Source organism: Chiloscyllium plagiosum, unplaced genomic scaffold (genome assembly GCF_037043375.1).
Source record: "Chiloscyllium plagiosum isolate Xiang-an unplaced genomic scaffold, Cpla_swu_hap1 HiC_scaffold_22, whole genome shotgun sequence".
Taxonomy (NCBI): domain Eukaryota; kingdom Metazoa; phylum Chordata; class Chondrichthyes; order Orectolobiformes; family Hemiscylliidae; genus Chiloscyllium; species Chiloscyllium plagiosum.
The window spans coordinates 6,164,948-6,188,976 of record NW_028270160.1 but is presented as its reverse complement, the minus strand read 5'-3'; the positions used below and the strand labels follow the sequence as shown (position 1 = coordinate 6,188,976).

The 24,029-nt window shown below is 41.7% G+C and overlaps 1 protein-coding gene across 1 annotated transcript in view; it reads left to right on the top strand.

Annotated features, from left to right (window-relative positions):
* cfap58 (cilia and flagella associated protein 58) overlaps positions 1–24,029 on the top strand; it is a 200,965-nt gene that overhangs the window by 50,038 nt on the left and 126,898 nt on the right. Inside the window, exons 8-9 of the mRNA XM_087999253.1 lie at positions 6,783–6,865; positions 9,809–10,000. Coding sequence (XP_087855379.1) covers positions 6,783–6,865; positions 9,809–10,000 — 275 coding nt within the window. The remainder of the gene's footprint in view (positions 1–6,782; positions 6,866–9,808; positions 10,001–24,029) is intronic.

Below are 24,029 nucleotides of genomic sequence, written 5' to 3'. Positions count from 1 at the left end.
CCATGTACATGTCTCATCTTAATGAGCACAGAGTAAATAGGAGGGGGGCAAAAAATAAATACTTTGTAAAAAAAATAATGTGAGGAAGCAATTTATATTGGGCTTCACAACAACAGTAGCAACAGCTTGTATTATAATGTACTTTTATCATAGTAAATATGAAATGACATTTGCAACCTCAACAGTCCAAAAGCACTACACACTATCTCATACATCTCAAAAATTTAATTTACCAAAAAGTTATCCTGCTCCCTTTTGAATTTGGAATAAGCATTTCTTCCTACCTGGAATACAGAACACTTTATGTTAGGTAATGGCCTGGGGTATTATCGCTAGAGTATTAACCCAGAGACCCAGGTAATATACTGGGTACTCAGGTTTGAATCCCACCATGGCAGATAGTGGCATTTGAATTCAACAAAATGACCATTAAACCATTGTTGATTTTTGGGGAAAACCCTATCTAGTTCACTAATGTCCTTTAGGGAAAGTCATCTGACATTCTTACCTGTCTGGCCTGCATGTGATTCCAGACCCACAACAATTTGGTTGAATCTTAACCACCCTCTGGATCATTAGGAATGATGGACAATAAATGTAGCCAATGAATAAATGAGAAAAGAAAGTTCTCTATCCATCTATTCTGTTTCAAATTACTGCGTAAATAATCCTACACTGCAAAGACAAATTTATAGAAGAATATTTGTTTCTAAAGATTAGCAAATAGAAATGCCAAATTGTCACAATTTTCAGTTAGTTGTGAGACAGGCTGTTTGCTACTACTTTACTATACCTAACATTCAAATTTCAGTTCCTGACAAACTCAGACTCTGACACTATAATGAAGCAGTACCACAGTGGTTTTTTTATTACAAGCTATTAGACTCTAACTACAGGTAAATAGTTATAAATTGTTGACATATAATACTACTAATTAAAAGACTAATGCCCTCATAACCTCACTCCCTTACACACAGACTGAGAAACTGACAGGAGAAAAATATTATGGTTCGAGGGGCAGACAGTTTGGGTCTTTGTTCCCAGGCATTATTGTTGAGATGACCTTTTATGACTCTTCTGCTAGCCAATATATTACTTCAGTCATCTTTCTCTGGATGCTTCCACTGGTTGGTGTCAGACAAAAACTGGCTAGTGGCCTTAATAAAAAGCCTTTGACTTATCCGCAATGTGTCACAGCTCACAAAAGGTGTTGCTAGAAAGATAGACTGGTGTTCTTTAGTTTACAGTGAGTTAAGACTGCAGAGAACAGGGAGATCACTCTTCAACTGGAGAAGAACTGACCACTTCATACACTCTCTCTCTCTGTAACTTCCTCCCAGCTCCAAGCTGTTCAGTTAATGGAGAATCAACAACACAGTGTTGCAGGCAAACAGATCCTTCCCATTGATAATTGGTCACAAGTCCATAGACCAATTAACTTCTGGTTGTCAGTAAATCTTCAACAGTATATGCCTCAGCTCCAAATTGGCTACAACTCAACTTTCAATTACTGCTTGTTGAAGCAATTATTCATGATGTTTGTCATGGAGGTATTGGGTTGCTTGATTTCCAAACTGCAGTTGCTCTTTTAAATACAAGATTTAAAATAGTTCTTTCCCATTTCAATTCATAACCTTTAAAAAAGGCATTATTACCAGCTATCCTTGGGATGCCGTTGTCCTGATTTCTGACAGGCTTAAGGGCTGAGATTTCACTACTTACTCTATCTAAATAATCTAAAATTGAAAAAGTAAGACAAAAAAACTGGATGCTGGAAATCTATAGAGAGAAAATCGAATTAATGTTTTGAGTCCAGTGACACATCTTCAGAATGAAATTCAGAATGAAACATGAACTCTTCTTTACAAGTGTATTGTCAGCAAGCATATTGACAATGTCACGATGTCCAAGACCATCACCCCCCAGGGCTGTGTGCTCAGTCCACTGCTGTTCACCCTGCTGATACATGACTGTGCAGCGATGCACAGGTCGAATCACATCATCAAGCTCATTGATGATATGACTGTAGTAGGTCTCATCAGCACGAATGACGAGTCAGCATACAGAGCCAACAACCTGTCTCTGAATGTGGACAAAATGAAGGAGATGGTTGTTGACTTCAGGAGGGCATGCAGCGACCACTCTCTGCTGAATATTGATGGCTCCCTTGTGGAGATTGTGAAGAGCACCAAATTTCCTGGCGTACACCTGGCAGAGAATCTCAACTGGGCCTCAACACCAGCTCCACAGCCAAGAAAGCTCAGCAGCGTCTCTACCTTCTGTGCAGGCTGAGGAAAGCCCTTCTGCCACATCCTCTTCCTCACCACATTCTACAGAGAGTTTATTGAGAGTACGCTGAGCTGCTGTATCACTGCCTGGTTTGAGAATTGCACTGTCTTGGATTGTAAGACCCTACAACGGATAGTGAGGACAGCTGAGAGAATCATTGGGGTCTCTCTCCCCTCTATTACAGACAATTACACCACATGCTGCATCCAAAAGGCTAAGAGCATCTTGGAAGACCCTATCCCTCCTCACTCAAACTCTTCTCCTTCCTGCCATTTGGCAGAAGATACCGGAGCATTTGGTCTCTCACGGCCAGACTGTGCAACAGTTGCTTCCCACAAGCCATCGGGCTCCTTAACACTGTATGATCGGACTCTTACCCATCCTGAAACTCTTTGCATGACTTAGAATTGCTGCATGAGAAATGTCTATTATTTATCATTCTTCTCTTCCACTGTAACTTGCGGGTTTTGCACGTCTTATGTTCTTTATGCCGTGTACGATTGTGTAGCTTGTGCTGTCTGTGTCGCCCCTTTTGTTCCTGGAAGAACATTGTTTCATTTTTACTGTATCAGTTGTTTATGGTAGAGATGACAAATAAAAGCTTCTCTCCCTCTCTCCCTCTCTCTCTCTTTCTCTCCACAGATGTTCCTAGACCTGCTGAGTTTCTCCAGCAGTTCATGTTTTTGTTAAATTGAAGAAGTTTTTGTCTGGATATCTTGGAAAAGCTCCCTGACTGCTCACCTTTCCAATTGTCTGCAATAATTTTCCAGGTTTTGATCAAATGTTATCTTCTTGCATAACCCCGTAATACCAATTTCTTTATATAGGTAATACTACTTGCACCAAACAGATGGATATTTGTGATTGTAACAAGGCCAACCAGGTGGACATTATAGAATGAGTTCCCTGATTGGGGCAGTTAATCTGGCCCAATCAGCAAGCTCTGGCCGAAAGAGTCAGACATTCTGTACACTCTGATAGCTGGCTCTGAGGGAGCTAGATCAGTGTCAGGGACTCTCCATGTGTGAATAAAGGTTCATTTGGCGATGGAATACCGGCCTCTGTGGAGTTATTTCAGAGATAAAATTCAGTTTAGATTATATATTTCACTACTGTTCCATTTGGGGTGTGCCTAATGTACAGAATTAAGAATTAGGGAGTTTCATTATGAAGAACAATGGAAGTGTAATACTATAGTAAAACAATGATTTACAAAAAGTGCTAACTTTTTTTTTCTCTCCTCCATGCTAGGGAGATTGAATTTCCTTAAGGATTCTGATTTTCTGCTTGAAGCTCTATGGAAACTGTGTTGGGATTTTAATATGTTGTGTCTGCATCTTTAGTTGCAGCTAGGATTGTGGAAATAACTGGATGCAAAGCCTGTTTGGCATTGTTTTTGGAGATTGCGTGCCTTCCAACTTCCTTTTCTGTCATGTCAGGTATTAATGACAATGGGTGAAGTTTGAGTGACGTCAGCTAGATGGGATTTGTGGCAGAATCAGAAGAGAAGTCCTGTGAGGCCTAACGTGATGTTGGGGCCGTTCTTGCTGAATCTTATATACATTAGCTCAACAGTGAGGAGTGTTTCTCACTAGGTTGCAAAAGGTTGCTGATTAAGGGGATTTTGCTTGTTAAACACTTTATTAACACCACAACTCGCCTCAATAATATTCAGTTTCCAATATTACGAAAGTGCCAAACTAGTTAGACAGCAGGAAACCCAACGTGGAAGTTAGAGCAGAGACATGGCAAGTTCAGCTCATTGCTGGCTCCTAAGGACCTCCATATTGGACAGCAGTATGGACAGGATGTACATGTATTTGGAAAGGCAAGGACTGATTAGGGATAGTCAACATGGCTTTGTGCGTGGGAAATCATGTCTCACAAACTTGATTGAGTTTTTTGAAGAAGTAACAAAGAAGATTGATGAGGGCAGATCAGTAGATGTGATCTATATGGACTTCAGTAAGGCATTTGACAAGGTTCCCCATGGGAGACTGATTAGCAAGGTTAGATCTCATGGAATAAAAGGAGAACTAGCCATTTGGATACAGAACTGGCTCAAAGGTAGAAGACAGAGGGTGGTGGTGGAGGGTTGTTTTTCAGACTGGAGGCCTGTGACCGCTGGAGTGCCACAAAGATCGGTGCTGGGCCCTCTATATTTTGTCAATTACATAAATGATTTGGATGCGAGCATAAGAGGTACAGTTAGTAAGTTTGTAGATGACACCAAAATTGGTTGTCTAGTGGACAGCGAAGAAGGTTACCTCAGATTACAATGGGATCTTGATCAGATGGGCCAATGGACTGAGAATTGGCAGATGGAGTTTAATTTAGAGAAATGTGAGGTGCTGCATTTTGGGAAAGCAAATCTTAGCAGGACTTATACACTTAATGGAAAGGTCCTGGGGAGTGTTGCTGAACAAAGAGACCTTGGAGTGCAGGTTCATAGCTCCTTGAAAGTGGAGTCGCAGGTAGATAGGATAGTGAAGAAGGCGTTTGGTATGCTTTCCTTTATTGGTCAGAGTATTGAGTATAGGAGTTGGGAGGTCATGTTGCGGCTGTACAGGACATTGGTAGGCCACTGTTGGAATATTGCGTGCAATTCTGGTCTCCTTCCTATTGGAAAGATGTTGTGAAACTTGAAAGGGTTCAGAAAAGATTTACAAGGATGTTGCCAGGGTTGGAGGATCTGAACTACAGGGAGAGGCTGAACAGTTTGGGGCTGTTTTCCCTGGAGCGTCGGAGGCTGAAGGGTGATCTTATAGAGGTTTACAAAATTATGAGGGGCATGAATAGGATAAATAGACAAAGTCTTTTCCCTGGGATTGGGGGGTCCAGAACTAAAGGGCATAGGTTTAGGGTGAGAGGGGAAAGATATAAAAGAGACCTAAGGGGCAACTTTTTCACGCAGAAGGTGGTACGTGTATGGAATGAGCTGCCAGAGGAAGTGGTGGAGGCTGGTACAATTGCAACATTTAAGAGGCATTTGGATGGGTATATGAATAGGAAGGGTTTGGAGGGATCTGGGCCAGGTGCTGGCAGGTGACACTAGATTGGGTTGGAATATCTGGTCGGCGTGGGCAGGTTGGACCGAAGGGTCTGTTTCCATGCTGTACATCTCTATGACTCTATGACTCTATGACCAGGCACCAACGTTTCATGGATACCAGCCACTTACATCTCATGTCCGTTGACTTTGGTATCTGCCACATGTCAACAACTAAGACCCTTCATGACACATCCAAAGATATGCAGGTTGGGTGGATGGGCCATAGGAAATGCAGGGTTACAGGGATGGGGTAGGGGAGTGGGATGCTCTTCGGACGTGGGTATGGACTTGATTGGCCAAATGACCTGCTTTCACATTGTAGGGATTCTATGATCTATCTCTGATCCACTTACAAGACACTTCTGCATTTCAATGCTGCACTTGGACTGTCCCAATAACTCTCATTGTAATGCTGCAGCAAGAATACTGTGTTCTCAAGGACCAACCCCCCCCAGCTCGTGGTCTGGACAGGTTGTATCTCTGAGCCCCTTCACTTGCTGTCAGAGTGCACATTCAGTCTGAGACCACCTGGATGCTCACAGCATCCCTGCCTTACAATACCTTTTTTACGCTTTTCCACCTCAGGCAGAGATATTAGGCTGATGTAACTTCCAACATTTCATGCCTTTCAACATAGAACCAAAGCAGGAAGTTTGTCATGGTTGTTACCGTCATAAGTCACGTAAAAGGAGACACCCTTCAGTCACAGGGCTCCAGCACAGAAATACAAGGGCATCCTCCAATGCCAATCTCGGGGCTTCGACACGGTCAGTCAACTGCTTGGAGCAGTCAGGGTCACCATGCTCCCCGTGTGAGGACTGAAAGCCAAATGTCAGAGACTTTCTTCCCTATTGTAGGCTGTTTTCTATTAGAGAAGCAGGTATTACAGGAGATGAAAGTGGGTGGCGCGTTTAATAAGAAATCTTACAGAACCTCATATTTTGTTTTGCTGAATGATTCAGCCCAAAGTCTCTGCTCTGATTCCCAAATTAAACGCAAGTTTCAACTGCTGATCTGAGATCCTGAATTCGTCTGGGAGAATATATGCAGTGAGAAGAGGTTAAAAAAAGAGACCTGGGAGCTGGAACTGAGTCACAAGGGAAGTTATTACTTGGTAGTTATAATACTGCAGTTTCAAATTAGAACATTACCCTTGCCTGAATAAAAATACAGCCATCCTTTTGTCATAGACTTTTTATAATGTTTCTGTATGAATATCTATTACTGATAAGGTTATGCTCAGATAGATCAAATGATGAAACCCCATCTCTCAGATCGCATATGAAATTACGATTTTTCTTCTCCACTTGAATCTCATATTTATTTTGGACATAGAAGCTACCTACTTCTTTAAAAGTACAAGACATGGTTTATTATCCTTTTGAAATACTTGAAAGTAACTAATGTAAAGTCTTCAATCTCTTCCCAATTTTCTTATCAGAACTGGACTCAACTAAAAGACAGGCTGAGCTTGACAAGAAAGCAATTGATGAACTGGTGAGAGAACGAGACATTTTGAATAAGGTAAGTATATTGATATGTAGCCTGGTTAAACTTCTACAACATCTGTATTCCCAGTTTTGAGCTGCTAGATCTGTTCAGAAAAGGCTACTTCATCTTTACAATGACAGTGTGATGGTCGCTCCCACCTATACTGTCACTACAAGGCGTATCTGTGACATGTGAATTCTAAGTACAAGGTCTTGTATGTTTATCTGTCTTATTAGCTGCTTCACTACTTGCAGCAGATCCAGTCTGGTATAAATGTCCATCATAAAGGCCCCAGCCATTTCATGTTGTGTTCTGATGGTGGAAGAGGCTATCACAAGACACGTCTTCTGCATGGACTACATGTCATAGAATGAACATCTGTATTCATGGATTCCTGGTAGGCAGTCTTCTGGACTCTTGTTCCACCATCTGAGACACGTAGTGGAAATATTTTCACAAGAGTTATGGAATAAAAACGACATGCAGTTAGTCTGGGATTTGGATCCAGCACTGGAAATTTTCAGGTCCCAACTCTAGATACTTCCATTAAGACCTTAGGTGATCTTCCAGACTTTGCCTTATGTCTTGGGGGCAGCTAGTTCACATGTTGTCCCCATTCCTGTCATGTTATCATGAAGACTTTGAGTTTTATCAAAATGAAGTGCTTTATTGCTTATTCCCAATGGAATAGACCTTACTGAAAAAGTTTGATGGATGGTTCATTCCATTGCCTGTGTTTATAATTCAATTTTTCTGTGGGTAATTATAATTTAGCTTCCGGCTAGGAACTTCAGTGGAGAGTAAAACTGGAGGGTATGTACAACCAACATTGCACCCACTATCCTGACTAGATTAAAATTAACCCCATCGGTAGACTGCAAAATGAATGTTCCACCTGATTGCACGGGTTTGTCGCCTAGTGAATTAGGTTAAAATTGCTCTTTTGTTTCTAAATCTTCAAAATCAAGTTTTATTTTAATTAGAGCTGTTGTTATGAAGATGGTTCCATTAATAATTCTTTTTTAAAAGATACTTTAAAAGGCACATGCTTGAAGCTAACTGCTTGAGCTTGTTTATGGGAAGGCATATATCTTAGTTTATTGCTGTCAGGAGTTGTGGTTATTTGATGTTATTGGAAGTTCTGTTTGAGTGTGGCCTGCTATGAGAAGGCACTCAGTTATCCCTGTGCCAACTTCTTGAGAAAACCATTTGAGGAACCAGTGGGCGAACTGGAAAAGAAATGTTTACAGCAATTTTTCCAAGAAGCGTCTCGAACACTTTCTCTTGACATCTCCTTAATAAGCTGCTTCTGAAGCGATTTGCCTATGTGTGTCAGGACATTGGACCAAAAGCCATCTGGAGCGTTTCATTTTTTATTCTATGTTCTCCTGGCATTAATGATTTTTTGGATAAGTTTTTGCTTTATAATGACAATTTCTGCACTGACCTTTTTTCTCTCTCTTTAACTAGCATGTGTCAAGTTGTTTACAAGGGTATATTTATACATATTTATAAGCATCACATTTCAAAATGTATGTTAATAAGTTTTGCACCTTTATTGAATACATTTTGATATATAAACCATAGTTATGGTGGTGGATTTTGAATTCTGAAATGGATTCATTAACATATAATTGGCCATATTGATAACTGGATAAAACATTCTTGGAGTTTTGAGAAGATTTGTAGCTCAGATTGAGGTTCTGGATGTAGGTTTGTTCGCTGAGCTGAAAGGCTCGTTTTCAAACGTTTCGTCACCATACTAGGTAACATCTTCAGTCAGTCTCCAGAGGCTCACTGACGATGTTACCTAGTATGGTGACAAAACGTCTGAAAATGAACCTTCCAGCTTAACAAGCTAACCTACTTCCACATTTATGGGTATACATTGTGACCAGTATTGAGTGGAACTGAAGAAGGGCAGTGCACTTGACTAATTTCACTTGTGATCCTGTAAAAAGCTGGAACAATTCCATTCCATATAGAATGAAAAATCTTTCTCAAAGTAGAAAATCTTAATTCACCAGTGTGCTCTCCAAGGGATGCTGTGAGTCAATCCAGCACATACTTTGCCAGTTTCAATATAAACATATACTTTTGCATTATTATTGGACAGATGTAGTAAAACCCTGATGGTGCCACAAAGACAGTATTCATTCCAAATGAGCATAAACGAATTTACAACACATGCAAATGTGAGAATTTTAGTCTTGGCTAATATCATTGCTCATGGAGAGTTAAAATTTAATGTCATTTTCAGTGAAGAGAGGTTAGTAGATAACAGGAAATTGAAACAGAAAACTCTAATATAGTTTGAGCTCTTTTTAAAGTTATTGTTGTACATTTCCATGTAAATTCCAATGCCCATGTTTGTAATGAAACCTGCCTATGTTCACATGTCAGACTCAACTTATACATTACTCCCAATGGCGGCACTGCAACATGTTTCATAAGCTGGGGTATTTAGCTACATTGTGGAAAATTTGTGCAGGCATTTTCTGCTATCAATGTAGAGAAAGGAAGTTAGAATGACAAAGTTGACATAATGCAAACTGACAAACGATTCTTAATATAGATTGAATTTCTTTTCATGTGGATTTATAATATTGTCTTCAAGACTAGAGTCTGAAGGTTTATATCTATGTGAATGGTGAAACAAAACTTTGGGTGTAAAATGCCCTAAGTTAAGCAAATGAAAGAAAATGATCTGAAATCAAATGATCTGGAAACCTGTCATGGATCAATTTGCAAAACAAAAAACATTTATTTGTTCTGAGCATTGGATCCAGTTTATATGGATAGTGTCCAACAAGGCTGTAAAGTTCAGAAAGGCTGGGGTTATAATTTCATAGCAACACATCACTTTTAGCATTCATGGCTTTTAGTTTGAGGTCTGTATCTATATCAAAGTGGACCTTTTGCCTCATAGAATCTTTCCATGTAATGTAACAATGTTTATGGTTTCTTTTTTCCTAGAACATGCTGAAGGCAGTTAGTGCCACTGAGAAGCAATCAAACTTGGTCAAAATACATGAGCAATCCAAGAAGGTGCTTGAACAGGAAATTCAAAACTATAATAATGAGGCACAGAAACAGCGGAAAATTATCTACCATCTGGAAAAGGAAAGAGACCGATACATCAATGAGGCCAGTGACCTTACACAGAAGGTTAGTCCTTTCAGTACATAAACTTAATCAAAGTTTGTGTAAAGATTTGTAGCTTGGGTGCTCGTTGTTGTGGTTCTGTTCGCCGAGCTGGGAATTTGTGTTGCAGACGTTTCGCCCCCTATCTAGGTGACATCCTCAGTGCTTGGGAGCCTCCTGTGAAGCGCTTCTGTGATGTTTCCTCTGGCATTTATAGAGGTTTGTCTCTGCCGCTTCCGGTTGTCAGTTCCAGCTGCCCGCTGCAGTGGCCGGTACATTGGGTCCAGGTCGACGTGTTTGTTGATAGAATCTGTGGACGAGTGCCATGCCTCTAGGAATTCTCTGGCTGTTCTCTGTTTGGCTTGTCCTATAATAGTAGTGTTGTCCCAGTCGAACTCGTGTTGCTTGTCATCGCCATGTGTGGCTACTAAGGATAGCTGGTCGTGTTGTTTCGTGGCTAGTTGGTGTTCATGGATACGGATCGTTAGCTGTCTTCCTGTTTGTCCTATGTAGTGTTTTGTGCAGTCCTTGCATGGGATTTTGTACACTACGTTGGTTTTGCTCATGCTGGGTATCGGGTCCTTTGTCCTGGTGATTTGTTGTCTGAGAGTGGCTGTTGGTTTGTGTGCTGTTATGAGTCCTTAATCATTTGGAGAAACAAGTGCTGGTCTCCGACTGAGTAAATCAATGTTTACTCTTTTTGATGAGAGAAGATCAAATCCAGAATTAATTAAAATGAACTTGAAGATGATTATATCAAAGTACAATGGAACCTTAACCAGACAGGCCAGTGGACCGAAGATTGGCAAAAGGAATTTAATTTAGATAAATGTGAGGTGTTACATTTTGTTAAGGCAAACCAGGCCGAAGTTATACAGTTAAGAATAGGGCCATGAGGAGTGTTGCTGAACAAAGAGACCCAGGGTTGCTGGTACATAGTTCCTTGAAAGTGGCATCACAGGTGGACATGGCACACTTGTTTGGCACACTTGCCTTCATTGGTCAGAACATTGAGTATAGGAGTTGGGAGATCCTGCTGTGACTATATAGAACATTGTTGAGACCCCTTTTAGAATACTGCATTTAGTTCTGGTCACCCTTCTATAGGAAAGATGTTGTTTGAATTGGGAGGGTACAGAAAAGATTTAGAAACATGTTTCCAGGTTGGAGGATTTGAGCAATAGGAAGAGATTGAATAGGCTGGAGCTTTTAGCCTTGGACTGTCAGAGGTTGAGAAGTGACCTTATAGATGTTTATAAAATCATGAGGAGCATGGATAGGGTGAATAGCCAAAGTCTTTTTCCAAGGGTGGAGGGAATCCAAAGCTAGAGGGCATAGGTTTAAGGTGAGAGGGGAAAGATTTAAAGAGGACCTTAGAGAAACTTTTTAACGCAGAGAGTAGTGCGTGCATGGAATGAGCTGCCAGAGGAAGTGGTGGAGGTCGGTACAATTCCATCATTTAAAAGGCACCTGGATTCCTATATGAATACGAAGGATTTAGATGGATATGAGCCAAATGCTGACAGATAGGACTAGGTCACATTTGGATGTCTGGTTGATGTGGATGAGTTGAACTGAAGACTCTGTTTCCGTGCTGTATGATGCTATGATTCTCTTATTGTCTGACTCTATGACTGAGTTAGAGGGAAAGGTGAGTCAGGATGGAGGCTAAATTGATCATGGCTGATGAGTAATTAACTGAGGATTTGGAACATGCTTAGTAGGCTGGCTTTCTTTGACCTAATAGGTCTTTAAAATTATGGAAGGTTGTAAAATGATGGATCCAGAGGGAATGTTTCCATTTGTGTGGAATGACATAACTAGAGAGCATCACTATAAGACAGTCACCAAAGAAATCCAATAAGAAATGATGAGAGGTTGGAACTGACCCCCACAGGAATGGGTAAAGCAAATTATATTTTGGAGTCATAGAGTCAGCCAGCATGGAAGCAGACCATTTGGTACAACTTTTCTATGCCAACTGAGTGTCCCAAACAGACTAATCCCATTTGATACATTTAAGGCTAACTAAATATTAGCGAGTTTGGAAAAAATTTGTAGCGCAGATTGAGGTTCTAGATGTAGGTTTGCTTGTCCATGTCAGTGTTGATGCTCTACTAACGCCCCCTTCCACATCCATCTGAATATATCAATGGAACCCTCTGTTTCCTTCTCTCTCATTTGCATATCTAGTTAGCTGGATGTAAGTTTGCTCGCTGAGCTGGAAGGTTCAGTTTCAGACGTTTCGTCACCATACGAGGTAACATCATCAGTGAGCTCCGGATGAAGCACTGGTGGTATGGCCCGCTTTTTATTTAGGTGTGTAGGCTTCCTTGGGATGGTGATGCCATTTCCTGTGGTGACATCATTTCTCGTGATGCCATCATTTCCTGTTCTTTTCCTCAGGAGGTAATAAATGGGATTCAAGTCAATGTGTTTGTTGATAGAGTTCCTGTTGGAATGCCATGCTTCCAGGAATTCTCATGTGTGTCTCTGTTTGGCTTGTCCTAGGATGGATGTGTTGTCCCTGTTGAGGTGGTGTCCTTCCTCATCTGTATGTAAAGATACTAGGGAGAGTGGATCATGTCTTTTAGTGTCTAGTTGATGTTCATGTATCCTGGTGGCTAGTTTTCTGCCTGTTTGTGCAATGTAGTGTTTGTTACAGTTCTTACAAGGTATTTTGTAAATGACATTAGTTGGAAAACCACCAACTTCATCAGCAAGGACAACTTCATTAAGCTAGCGGACCTATGCCTTACCACCCACTTCACCTTCAACAACTAAACCTAGCGACAAACCAACGGAACACCCATGGGATCTCCGATATCAGGGTTCTTAGCAGAGGCAGTCATGCAGAGACTCGAACAAACAGCTCTGCCAACTATCCAACCCAAACTTTGGGTCCGCTACATGGATGACACCTTTGTCATCACTAAACGAAACAAATTAGAGGAAACTTTCAAGACCATCAATAATACCCTTGCTGGCATAAAATTCATTAAAAAGGAGGAAAACAACAACAAACTGCCATTCCTAGATGCCGCGGTACAGCGAACAGCCAATGGGGAACTTTAAACCAGCGTCGACAGGAAAACAACTCATACAGACCAAATACTGAACTACAGAAGCAATCATCCCAACATCCACATACGAAGCTGCATTAGAACATTATTCCAATGAGCCACCACACACTGCAGCACAGAGAAACTATGAAGAGCAGAGGAAAATCACCTTTCCAGTGTATTCAAAAAGAACGGGTACCCAACAAACACAGTCCACTGATTTCTCAGCAACAAACCCAAACAAGCAGGCAAAACATGTCCAGAAACCCTAGCCACTCTCCCCTCTATCAAAGACATCTCGGAATGAACTGCCAGACTACTCACACCCCTTGGCATCATGGTAGCCCACAAACCCAACAACACACTAAAACAGCATCAAATGAACTTGAAGGAACCTATATAGACAATAAGCAAAACTAATGTCATTTACAAAATACCTTGCAAGAACTGTAACAAACACGACATTGGACAAACAGGCAGAAAACTCTCCACTAGGATACATTGACATCAACTAGACACAAAAAGACATGACCCTCTCTCACTAGTATCCTTACATTCAGATAAGGAAGGACACCACTTTGACTGGGACTACATATCCAGCCTAGGACAAGCCAAACAGAGACACATGGGAGAATCCCTGGAAGCATGGCGTTCCAACCGGAACTCTATCAACAAAAACATTGACTTGGATCCCATTTACCATATCCTGAGAAAAAGAACATGAAATGATGTCACCACGAGAAATGACGTCACCACAGGAAATGACATCACCAACCCAAGGAATCCTAAACACATAAATAAAAAGCGGGCCATGCCACCATTACTTCATCTGGAGGCTCACTGATGATATTACTGCATTTGGTGACAAAACGTCTGAAACTGAACCTTCCAGCCCAGCGAACAAACCTATATCCAGCTAACTAAATATGCAATTGAGAGAGAAGGGAACAAAGGGTTACATTCGTATAGTCAGATGAGACATGGGAGGATGCGTAAGTAGAGCTTCAACACTGACATGGACTAGTTGGTCTGAACAGCCTGTTTCTGTGCCATAATCTTACGTAATCCCAGTGCTTCATTTGTGCCCAGAACTGAACTCCTATAAATGATGGAATACCAAAATGAAACAGTTTTGCTGAAACTGTTCACTTTGGTGTGCTTCCGAAACATTGTTTGCCCACCACAGTAATTGCTGGAGTGATGCAGGTTAGAAGACAGTTTAGCCGGTGCTTTCGTTTTGTTCCTAGTATCAAAGGGTCAAATTACCAGCAGAAGGGTAAAACAGGTAAGTGTGACTATGTGTTTTTCAAAGCTATGCATCAATAAAGGCCAAGGACCACTTCCATCTTCTGGAAACACCTGCCCAGTGTGTGGTTGGAGATGGGGTTCTTGGATCAGGCTCATCGGCCACGTAGAGACCCACAGAACCCAGGACCAGTGATCTGAGTGGACAATCATATTCATTAGCAAGTGATTGCTAACCACAACAATGATAAATAAAATATCAATACAGTATAATCTGGTCACTTTTGTTCTACTTTTATGAGATTTTACCAGTTTTATCTTGCCAGGGTCAATAATTCCTTAAAACAAGATCCCTAGAGAGTTCAAAAGTATTCACTTCTTGAAGAAACTGTGGCTTGACTAATGGTTTGCTTGTTGTGTTTTTCAGCAGGGTTGCCAATTTATTTAAATACAATCTGCTTGAACATTTCTTCTCCATATTTTCAATCTGATTTAAAGAAAACTTTTTATTCCACTTCCCTCAATGGCAGTGTTGTATTTGGATGAGGGTGGGTGAGGATGTGAGGAGGATGGGGATGGAGTAGGGCTGTGTTGGGTGATTATATATTCGTTAGCATTGCAGTTGCATCCCTTAGTGTATCACCCAAGTTGAAATAATTTGAGGAAGAGTCACTCAACCCAAAATATTAACTCTGATTTCTCTTCATAGATGCTGCCAGACCTGCTGAGATTTTCCAGCAATTTCTGTTTTAGTAACAATAATCATGTTACTCGTGAAATTTCAAGGCCGGGTTCAATTGTGGTGGAGTTTTATAGTGAGGCAGCTACATCGCCTTCTTACTTTTCCAGCTGGATAGTGGTCACAAGTTGTCAGGCTGACTTTTTTCTATCATATTCTAGCCTGTGATCACTAAAGTAAGATTATCTTATTGGTTGAAATTTAGTAAACATCTGTTTTTTAACTTTAAAATGATTGGGCACAGTAACATGTTGAAATAGCCTAACTGCATGCAGTGAGATTCCAAATGACAGTCCAGTCAAGACTAGGGAGGTAACTTTGCTTTTTATTAATTTAAAAAGGAAAACAAAATGAACAAACATTCCCATTGGCTGTTTAGAGAGCATCTAAGTTTGTGAGAAGATTTGTAGCTCGGGTGCTCCTTGTTGTGGTTCTGTTTGCCGAGCTGGGAATTTGTGTTACAGACGTTTCGCCCCCTGTCTAGGTGACATCCTCAGTGCTTGGGAGCCTCCTGTGAAGCGCTTCTGTGATGTTTCCTTTGGCATTTATACAAACCACTATAAATGCCGGAGGAAACATCACAGAAGCGCTTCACAGGAGGCTCCCAAGCACTGAGGATGTCACCTAGACAGGGGACGAAACGTCTGCAACACAAATTCCCAGCTCGGCGAACAGAACCACAACAGAGAGCATCTAAATATCAGACCATTGAAACCTTAATGATATCAATTGCATTGTATTTTTTCAGATGCACAAAAATATTCAAAAATATTGGAACAACTAAAGGATACAAACTCATCATTGTTCTTCCTAATGGTTTAATTTGCTGAATAAGAGCAAATGCCAAATGCTTTAGAGCTGGATATTTACATAAGGCTTTATAATCTCTCATCTCTGAGAGTGGCTGAACACTGACCTGAAGCATAGTGTTAATTAACATTTTCATTCAAAATAATCATAAAGATGCAGCAAAGGAAGTGCACACAGACTGTGGCAGAGCTTGGGTTTGTGTCTTTTTAATAAAGTGGACAGCATTCTGAGCTTTACATCTGAATCATGTCAAATCACGACCTAGTGCTTTTTGTAAATTCACAAGTGCACGCTTCTTTCACTTCCTCAGTAAATTACAGGCTTTTAAAGGCACCCATGGAATCATGTTAAAACTATTTCTTAATTTGACATGGACTTCCCTTCTTTTCAAATATATTGCAGCTAGATATTAACATGGATGTGGGGAGGAAATGGCGAGCTATTTTGAGGTCAGTGAACCTGTAAAGAAGTCTATGCGGAGAGATCAGAAGGGGTCTGTGTTACTAGTCATTGGAGATCTCTGAGATGGGGGAGAGCTGCCACTGGATTTGAAGCATCATAGGGAGGGGGACATTGGAAGAGTCATGGAACAGATGAGAAGGTCACAATGGGAAGACTGGAAATGACATGAAGGATTAGTGGGTGTTAGTTGGGTAATGAATGATGGATGCCACAAGTTGCCACAAGAGGTGCAGATCTCCTGATGTGAGATGCCAAGCCTCACTGGGGTAGTGCATTGGAAATCAAGCCCTGCTATTCCAGAGGTTGTAACTTAAGTTAATGATTCTGTGAATATGACTACGTCAAGCTGTAGCTTTGATTTGGAGGAGCCAGTGTTGGACTGGGCTGTACTAAGTTAAAAATCACCCAACACCAGGTTATAGTCCAACAGGTTTATTTGGATGCACTCATTTGGAAAATTGTAGCTTGACTAGTCTGTGAGACAGCTCTCCCATTTTGACACTAGTCCCCAGATAAGGAGGGCTTCACAGGTTGATGAGGCAGTTTTTGCTTCTGTTGTTTCTGGTGCTTAAGTTTATACTAGAAAGTCCATTTGGTTTCACTCCCTCTTTGAGGGTTTCTAGTGATTATTACAACTGAGTGGCTTGTTAGGTCATTGCAGAGGGCAGTTAAGAGTCAACCATGTTTCTGTGGATCTGAAGTCACAAATAGGCCAGACTCGGGTGATAGTTTCCTTCCCATAAGGATGTTTGTGAATCAGATGTCTTTTTCCAGCAATTGTTTCATGGCCAATCTTAGACATTTAATTCCAGACTTTTTGTATTGATTTCAAATTCAAATCTGCCATGCAAGATTTGAACCCTGGCACCCAGGAAGTTGCCTGGAATTATACTTCAGCGATAATGCCATTAGGCCAAAACCTCCGTATGCTAAGATTAAAATGTCCCCTTATTTCAAGGCATGACAGGCCAAGCTAGGCCCTGTTGCTTCTCATCCACCTTCATGCCAAACTATGGCCCTTCCATCCGCCATGACCAGGGCCTCCAAGCCCTCCATTTTTTCCTCTCCAGACGTTCCCAACAGTACCCCTCCACCGACACTCTCATTCGTTTGGCCGAACTGGTCCTCACCCTTAACAATTTCTCCTTTGAATCCTCCCACTTCCTCCAGACCAAAGGGGTAGCCACGGGCACACGTATGGGCCCCAGCTATGCCTGTCTCTTTGTTGGCTACGTAGAGCAGTTGATCTTCCGTAATTACACCGGCACCACTCCCCACCTCTTCCTCCGCTACATTGATGACTGCATTGGCGCCACCTCGTGCTCCCGCGAGGAGGTTGAGCAATTCATCAACTTCACCAACACATTCCACCCTGACCTTAAATTTACCTGGGCCATCTCTGACACCTCCCTCCCCTTCCTGGACCTCTCCATCTCCATCAGTGACGACCGACTTGACACTGACATCTTTTACAAACCCACCGACTCCCACAGCTACCTGGATTACACCTCTTCCCAACCTACCTCTTGCAAAAATGCCATCCCGTATTCCCAATTCCTCCGCCTCCGCCGTATCTGCTCCCAGGAGGAGCGGTTCCACCATAGAACACACCAGATGGCCTCCTTCTTTAGAGACCGCAATTTCCCTTCCCACGTGGTTAAAGATGCCCTCCAACGCATCTCATCCACATCCCGCACCTCCGCCCTCAGACCCAACCCCTCCAACTGCAACAAGGACAGAACGCCCCTGGTGCTCACCTTCCATCCTACCAACCTTCGCATAAACCAAATCATCCGCCGACATTTCCGCCACCTCCAAACAGACCCCACCACCAGGGATATATTTCCCTCCCCACCCCTCTCCGCCTTCCGCAAAGACTGTTCCCTCCGTGACTACCTGGTCAGGTCCACGCCCCCCTACGACCCACCCTCCCATCCTGGCACTTTCCCCTGCCACCGCAGGAACTGTAAAACCTGCGCCCACACCTCCTCCCTCATCTCTATCCAAGGCCCCAAAGGAGCTTTCCACATCCATCAAAGTTTTACCTGCACATCCACTAATATCATCTATTGTATCCGTTGCTCCCGATGCGGTCTCCTCTACATTGGGGAGACTGGGCGCCTCCTAGCAGAGCGCTTTAGGGAACATCTCCGAGACACCCGCACCAATCAACCAAATCGCCCAGTGGCTCAACATTTCAACTCCCCCTCCCACTCTGCCGAGGATATGGAGGTGCTGGGCCTCCTCCACCGCCGCTCCCTCACCACCAGACGTCTGGAGGAAGAACGCCTCATCTTCCGCCTCGGAACACTTCAACCCCAGGGCATCAATGTGGATTTCAACACTTTCCTCATTTCCCCTTCCCCCACCTCATCCTAGTTTCAAACTTGCAGCTCCGCACTGTCCCCTTGACCTGTCCGGACTTGTCCGACCTGCCCAGCTCCTTTTCCACCTATCCACTCCACCCTCTCTCCCTGACCTATCACCTTCATCTCCTTCCCCACTGACCTATTGTACTCTATGCTACTCTCTCCCCACCCCCACCCTCCTCTAGCTTATCTCTCCACGCTTCAGGCTCTCTGCCTTTATTCCTGATGAAGGGCTTTTGCCCAAAACTTCGATTTTGCCTGTCCTCGGATGCTGCCTGAATTGCTGTGCTCTTCCAGCACCACTGATCCAGAATATGGCCCTTCAATGCCCAGTCACCCACTACATATTCTGGAGAACCAATGAATCGTATCATGACAATATTTTTAAAAATAACTAAATAAAATTGATTCATAACATTAAAAAGACACATTTTACTGCAAGAACGCATAATGTGGATTGGCTGAGAGCCCAGACATCCAGAGGATTGTTGACACAGCTAGGTGGAAGGAACCTATTGCTTGTTTGACTGCTCTGGCTCTCCTATCTTTAGAGTTAAGGTTATGGTCAAGGTTAGGGTTAGTGTCATTTTTTCTTTCCATTGCACAATATTTATTTACACGAGACAAAGAGATTTCAAGTGTTTGCCGTTTCTGCAATTATGTTTTAAAGAGTCTAGGTGAAAGACATGTTTATTGGCCTTTGTTAAAGGAATTAATAAAGTTTATGAAAAGTTATCTCTACATTTTTTAAAAGTAATTTTTTAGACATTCAGTTGTCACTATAGAGTTCACTGGATCCACATATAGGCGAAAGTGAGGAGTACAGATGCTGGAGATTAGAGTTGAGAGTGTGGTGCTGGAAAAGCACAACAGGTCAGGCAACATCCAAGGAGCAGGAGAATCAATGTTTCGGGCAAAAGTCCTTCATGAGGAATCCACGTATAATACAGTGAGTGAACGGAGGCACCATCGGTTGGCATGGGAGGCCTGAGGTGGCATGATTGAGACTTGGGGAGCATTTGAGAAGTGAAAGGATATGAGGAATTGGCTAGAGGCCTTGACAGCTTCCTTATAACAGGGATGAAATTCCACATACCAAAGTAATCCTTTTAAATAGCCTGCCTCAACTCCCAACAGCTTCTGCGGCTGCTTCTGAACTCTTTCCTGCGTTGAATGGCCTTACTGCAGCCGATGCTTGCTGCTCCTACTCTGTGGGCAAAAGGCAGGCATGCCAGGAATTTTCCAGAGTCCTGCTACTCACCCTAAGTATAAAAATCCAAGCCATGATATAAATGTGTAGGATGGACAGCTGCTTCATTCTCACATAATCTGATCACCTTCTCCTCCAGAAGCTTAGCTTTCTATTATTGTGCTCTAAATTGCTGCACTGTCCAAACTATTATTAACAAACAGTAAATGACACTGGCACTATTAATATTTATCATAATGTTTCTCTTTGCTCTCTTAATGAATTCATAATGAAAATAAATTATAATGTACACATTGTAAATGAGTGTAAAACAAACATAGAATAACACCAAGGAAGGAGAGAAAAATACATCAAACATAGTTATCTCATTCTAAACCGGATTGAAATTGTGTGATATTCCTGTAATTTATTGAAATTATATTGGTAATTTTGTGCAGTGGAGTACCTATTGTGATCATAGAAGAAAGTTAAATATGAGCCTAACTGTGATTTCCTGATTGGTGACTTCGACTAATTTGGTTTGCATGCTGAGGGAGTGAAGTACACCACAAAATTAAGGTGTGGTGCATTCCAAGATAGATATTCAGAGGCTTTGGCATATCACATACAGAGTCATAGAGTCACAGAGCTGTACAACATGGAAACAGACCTTTCGGTCCAACTCATCCATGCTGACCAGATATCCCAAATTAATCTTGTCCCATTTGTCAACACTTGACCCATATGCCTCTAAATCCATCCTATTCATATACCCATCAAGATGCCTCTTAAATGTTGCAATTGTAACAGTCTCCACCACTTCCTCTGGCAGCTCATTCCATACACGTACCACCCTCTGCGTGAAAAGGTTGCCCCTTAAGTCTCTTTGAAATCTTTCCATTTTCACTTTAAACATATTTCCTCTAGTTTTGAACCTACCCTGGGGAAAAGACCTTGTCTATTTACCTATCCATGCCCGTCATGATTTTATAAACCTCTATAAGGTCATTCCCTCAGCCTCTGACCTTCCAAGGAGAACAGTCCCAGCCTATTCAGCCTCTCCCTATAGCTCACATCCTCCAACCTTGGCAACATCATTGTAAATCTTTTCTGAACCCCTTCAAGTTTCACAACATCCTTCCGATAGCAGGGAGACTAGAATTAAATGCAATATTCCAAAAGTGACTTGACCAATATACTTTACAGCTGCAACATAACCTGTAAACTCCTATACTCAATGCACTGACCAATGAGGGCAAGTACACCAAACTCTTTCTTCACTATCCTGTTATGATCACTATTTGTCATGATCCCAGTGCTGGACAAGTAAGATCCCAGAATGAAATTTAGTTAATGTGGTGGTTAATCACTGAAATATAGTCACAATGTTATAAAGTTTCTTTAACAACAGAACAGATGTTTATAACTTAAAAGAAGTAATAAATTAAAAACAAGCTTTCTTAATATAGAACAGAGCTAGAAATATCTTAATATCGTGAGCAAGAGTTCTAATTAACTAATTCCCCCCTTTTCTGTTCCATGAACGATTGAGTCTTTTTACATGATAAAAAGGGAGAGATGCCAAAGTAAACATTGGACCCTTAGAGAATGAGGTTGTAGAAATAATAATAGGAAACCAGGAAATGGCAGAAGCCCTTTAATAGATATTTTGCATCAGTTTTCACAGTAGAAGAAGGAACATAGAACATTATAGCGGAGTATAGGCCCTTCGGCCCTCGATGTTGCACAGACCTGTGGAAATAATCTAAAGTCCATCTGTCCTACATTATTTCATTTTAATCCATATGTTTATTCAATGACCATTTAAATGCCCTTAAAACTGGCGAGTCTAACACAGGTAGACAACCCTTTATCCGAAATCCCAAAATCTGAAAAGCTCCTAAGTAGGAAGGTTTTCACGTGAAGTTTTTATCTCATTAACGAGGTTGTTTGGCGTGCAAACAGTTAACCCAACTCCGCACCCACTCAATGCGTGTCACTCAGATGCGATGTGGGGATGCGTGGCCCAGCACTGACAGGCCTCAATTCTGTCTCAGGGCTCGTAGTACTCACAGTGAGTCTGCTGTTCAGTAAGGTTATTAAAAATTTCTCTGTTAAATTGTCACTTATTTCAAAATTCAAAAGATTCTGAATTCTGAAAATCACCTGGTCCTGAGCATTGTGGATAAAGGATTGTGTACCTGTACTGTTTGGCACTATCCACAACTCCACCGACATTAGTGTAATCCACAAATTTGCTAACCTATCCTTCTATGCCCTCAACCAGGTCATTTATAAAAATGACAAACAGAAATTGACCCAAACAGATCCTTGCGGTACACCACTAGGAACTGAACTCCAGGTTAAACCTTTCCATCAACCACCACCCTCTGCCTTCTTTCAGCTAGCCAATTTCTGATGCAAACCACTAAATCACCCTCAATCCTATGCCTTCATATGTTGTACAATAGCCTAATGTGGGGAACTTAACTAAATGCCTTATTGAAATCCATATACACCACATCAACCACTTTACCCTCATCCACCTATTTGGTCACCTTCTCAAAGAGCTCAAAAAGCTTTGTGAGGCATGACCTACCCTTCACAAAACCATGTTGGCTATCCCTAATAAACTTATTCCTTTCTAGATGATTATAAATTCTACCTTTTCCAACACTTTACCCACGGTCGAAGTAAGGCTCACTGGTCTATATTTACCAGGTTTGTCTCTACTCCCCTTCTTGAACAAGGGGACAACATTTGCTATCCTCCAGTCTTCTGGCACTATTCCTGTAGACAGTGACGACATAAAGATCAAAGCCAAAGGCTCTGCAATCTCCTCCCTGGCTTTCCAGAGAGTCCGAAGATAAATCCCATCTGGCCCAGGAGACTTAGCAATTTTCACACTTTCCAGAATTCCAACACCTCTTCCTTGTTAACCTCAATCCTGTCTAGTCTAGCAGCCTGTATTTCAGTATTCTCCTCAACAACATTGTCTTTTTCCAGTGTGAATACCAATGAAAAATATTCATTTAACTGTTCTCCTATCCCCTTGGACTCCACGCACAACTTCCCACTACTGTCTTTGATTGGCCCTAATCTTACTCCAGTCATTCTTTTATTGCTGTTATATCGATAAAAAGCTTTAGGGTTTTCCTTGATCCTATCTGCCAACGACTTCTCATGTCTCCTCCTGGCTCTTCTTATCTCTGAGGAGAAAGTGAGGACTGCAGATGCTGGAGATCAGAGCTGAAAATGTGTTGCTGGAAATCCTGAAGAAGGGCTTATGCCTGAAACATCGATTTTCCTGTTCCTTGGATGCTGCCTGACCTGCTGCGCTTTTCCAGCAACACATTTTCAGTTCTTCTTATCTCTCTTTTGGTCTTTCCTGGCTAACTTGTAACTCTCAAGTGTCCTAACTGAGCCTTCACTTCTCATCCGAGCATAAGCCTTCTTCTTACTCTTGATAAGAGATTCAATTTCTTTAGTAAACCACAGCTCCTTCACTCGACCACTTCTTCTCTGCCTGATAGGTGCATACTTATCAAGGACATGCAGTAGTTATTCCTTGAATTGGCTGCAAATTTCAGTTGTGCCCATCCCCTGAAGTTTCCTTCCCCATCCTATGCATCCTAAATCTTGCCTAATTGCATCATAATTACCTTTCCCCCAGCTATAACTCTTTCCCCGCAGTATATACTGATCCCTTTCCATCACTAATGTAAACATAACTGAATTGTGGTCAATATCACCAAAGTGCCCACCTATCTCCAAATCTAACACCTGGCCGGATAGCATTCCAAAAATACTAAATAATCAAGTGGCATAAGGTGGAGAGGAAGTAAGTACAATTACTTCCACCGGGAAAAAAAAATTGATAGGGAAACTGATAGGGTTAAATACCAGTAAGTACCCTGGAACTGATGGAATGCATGCTCGGATATTAAAGGAAGTAGCTACAGACATAGTAGATGTACAGTAATAATCTGTTCTAGAGAAGTTCCAGAGGATTGGAAAATTGTCAATGTATCATCTTTGTTTAAAAAGGAGAAGGGACAAAAAGAAAGATAATTTGAGGCCAGTTAACTTCATGTCTGTGCATGGGAAAGTGAAGGATATTATGATGGATGTAATAGCAGAGCATTTAGAAATACTTAATATGATCAAGCAGAATCAG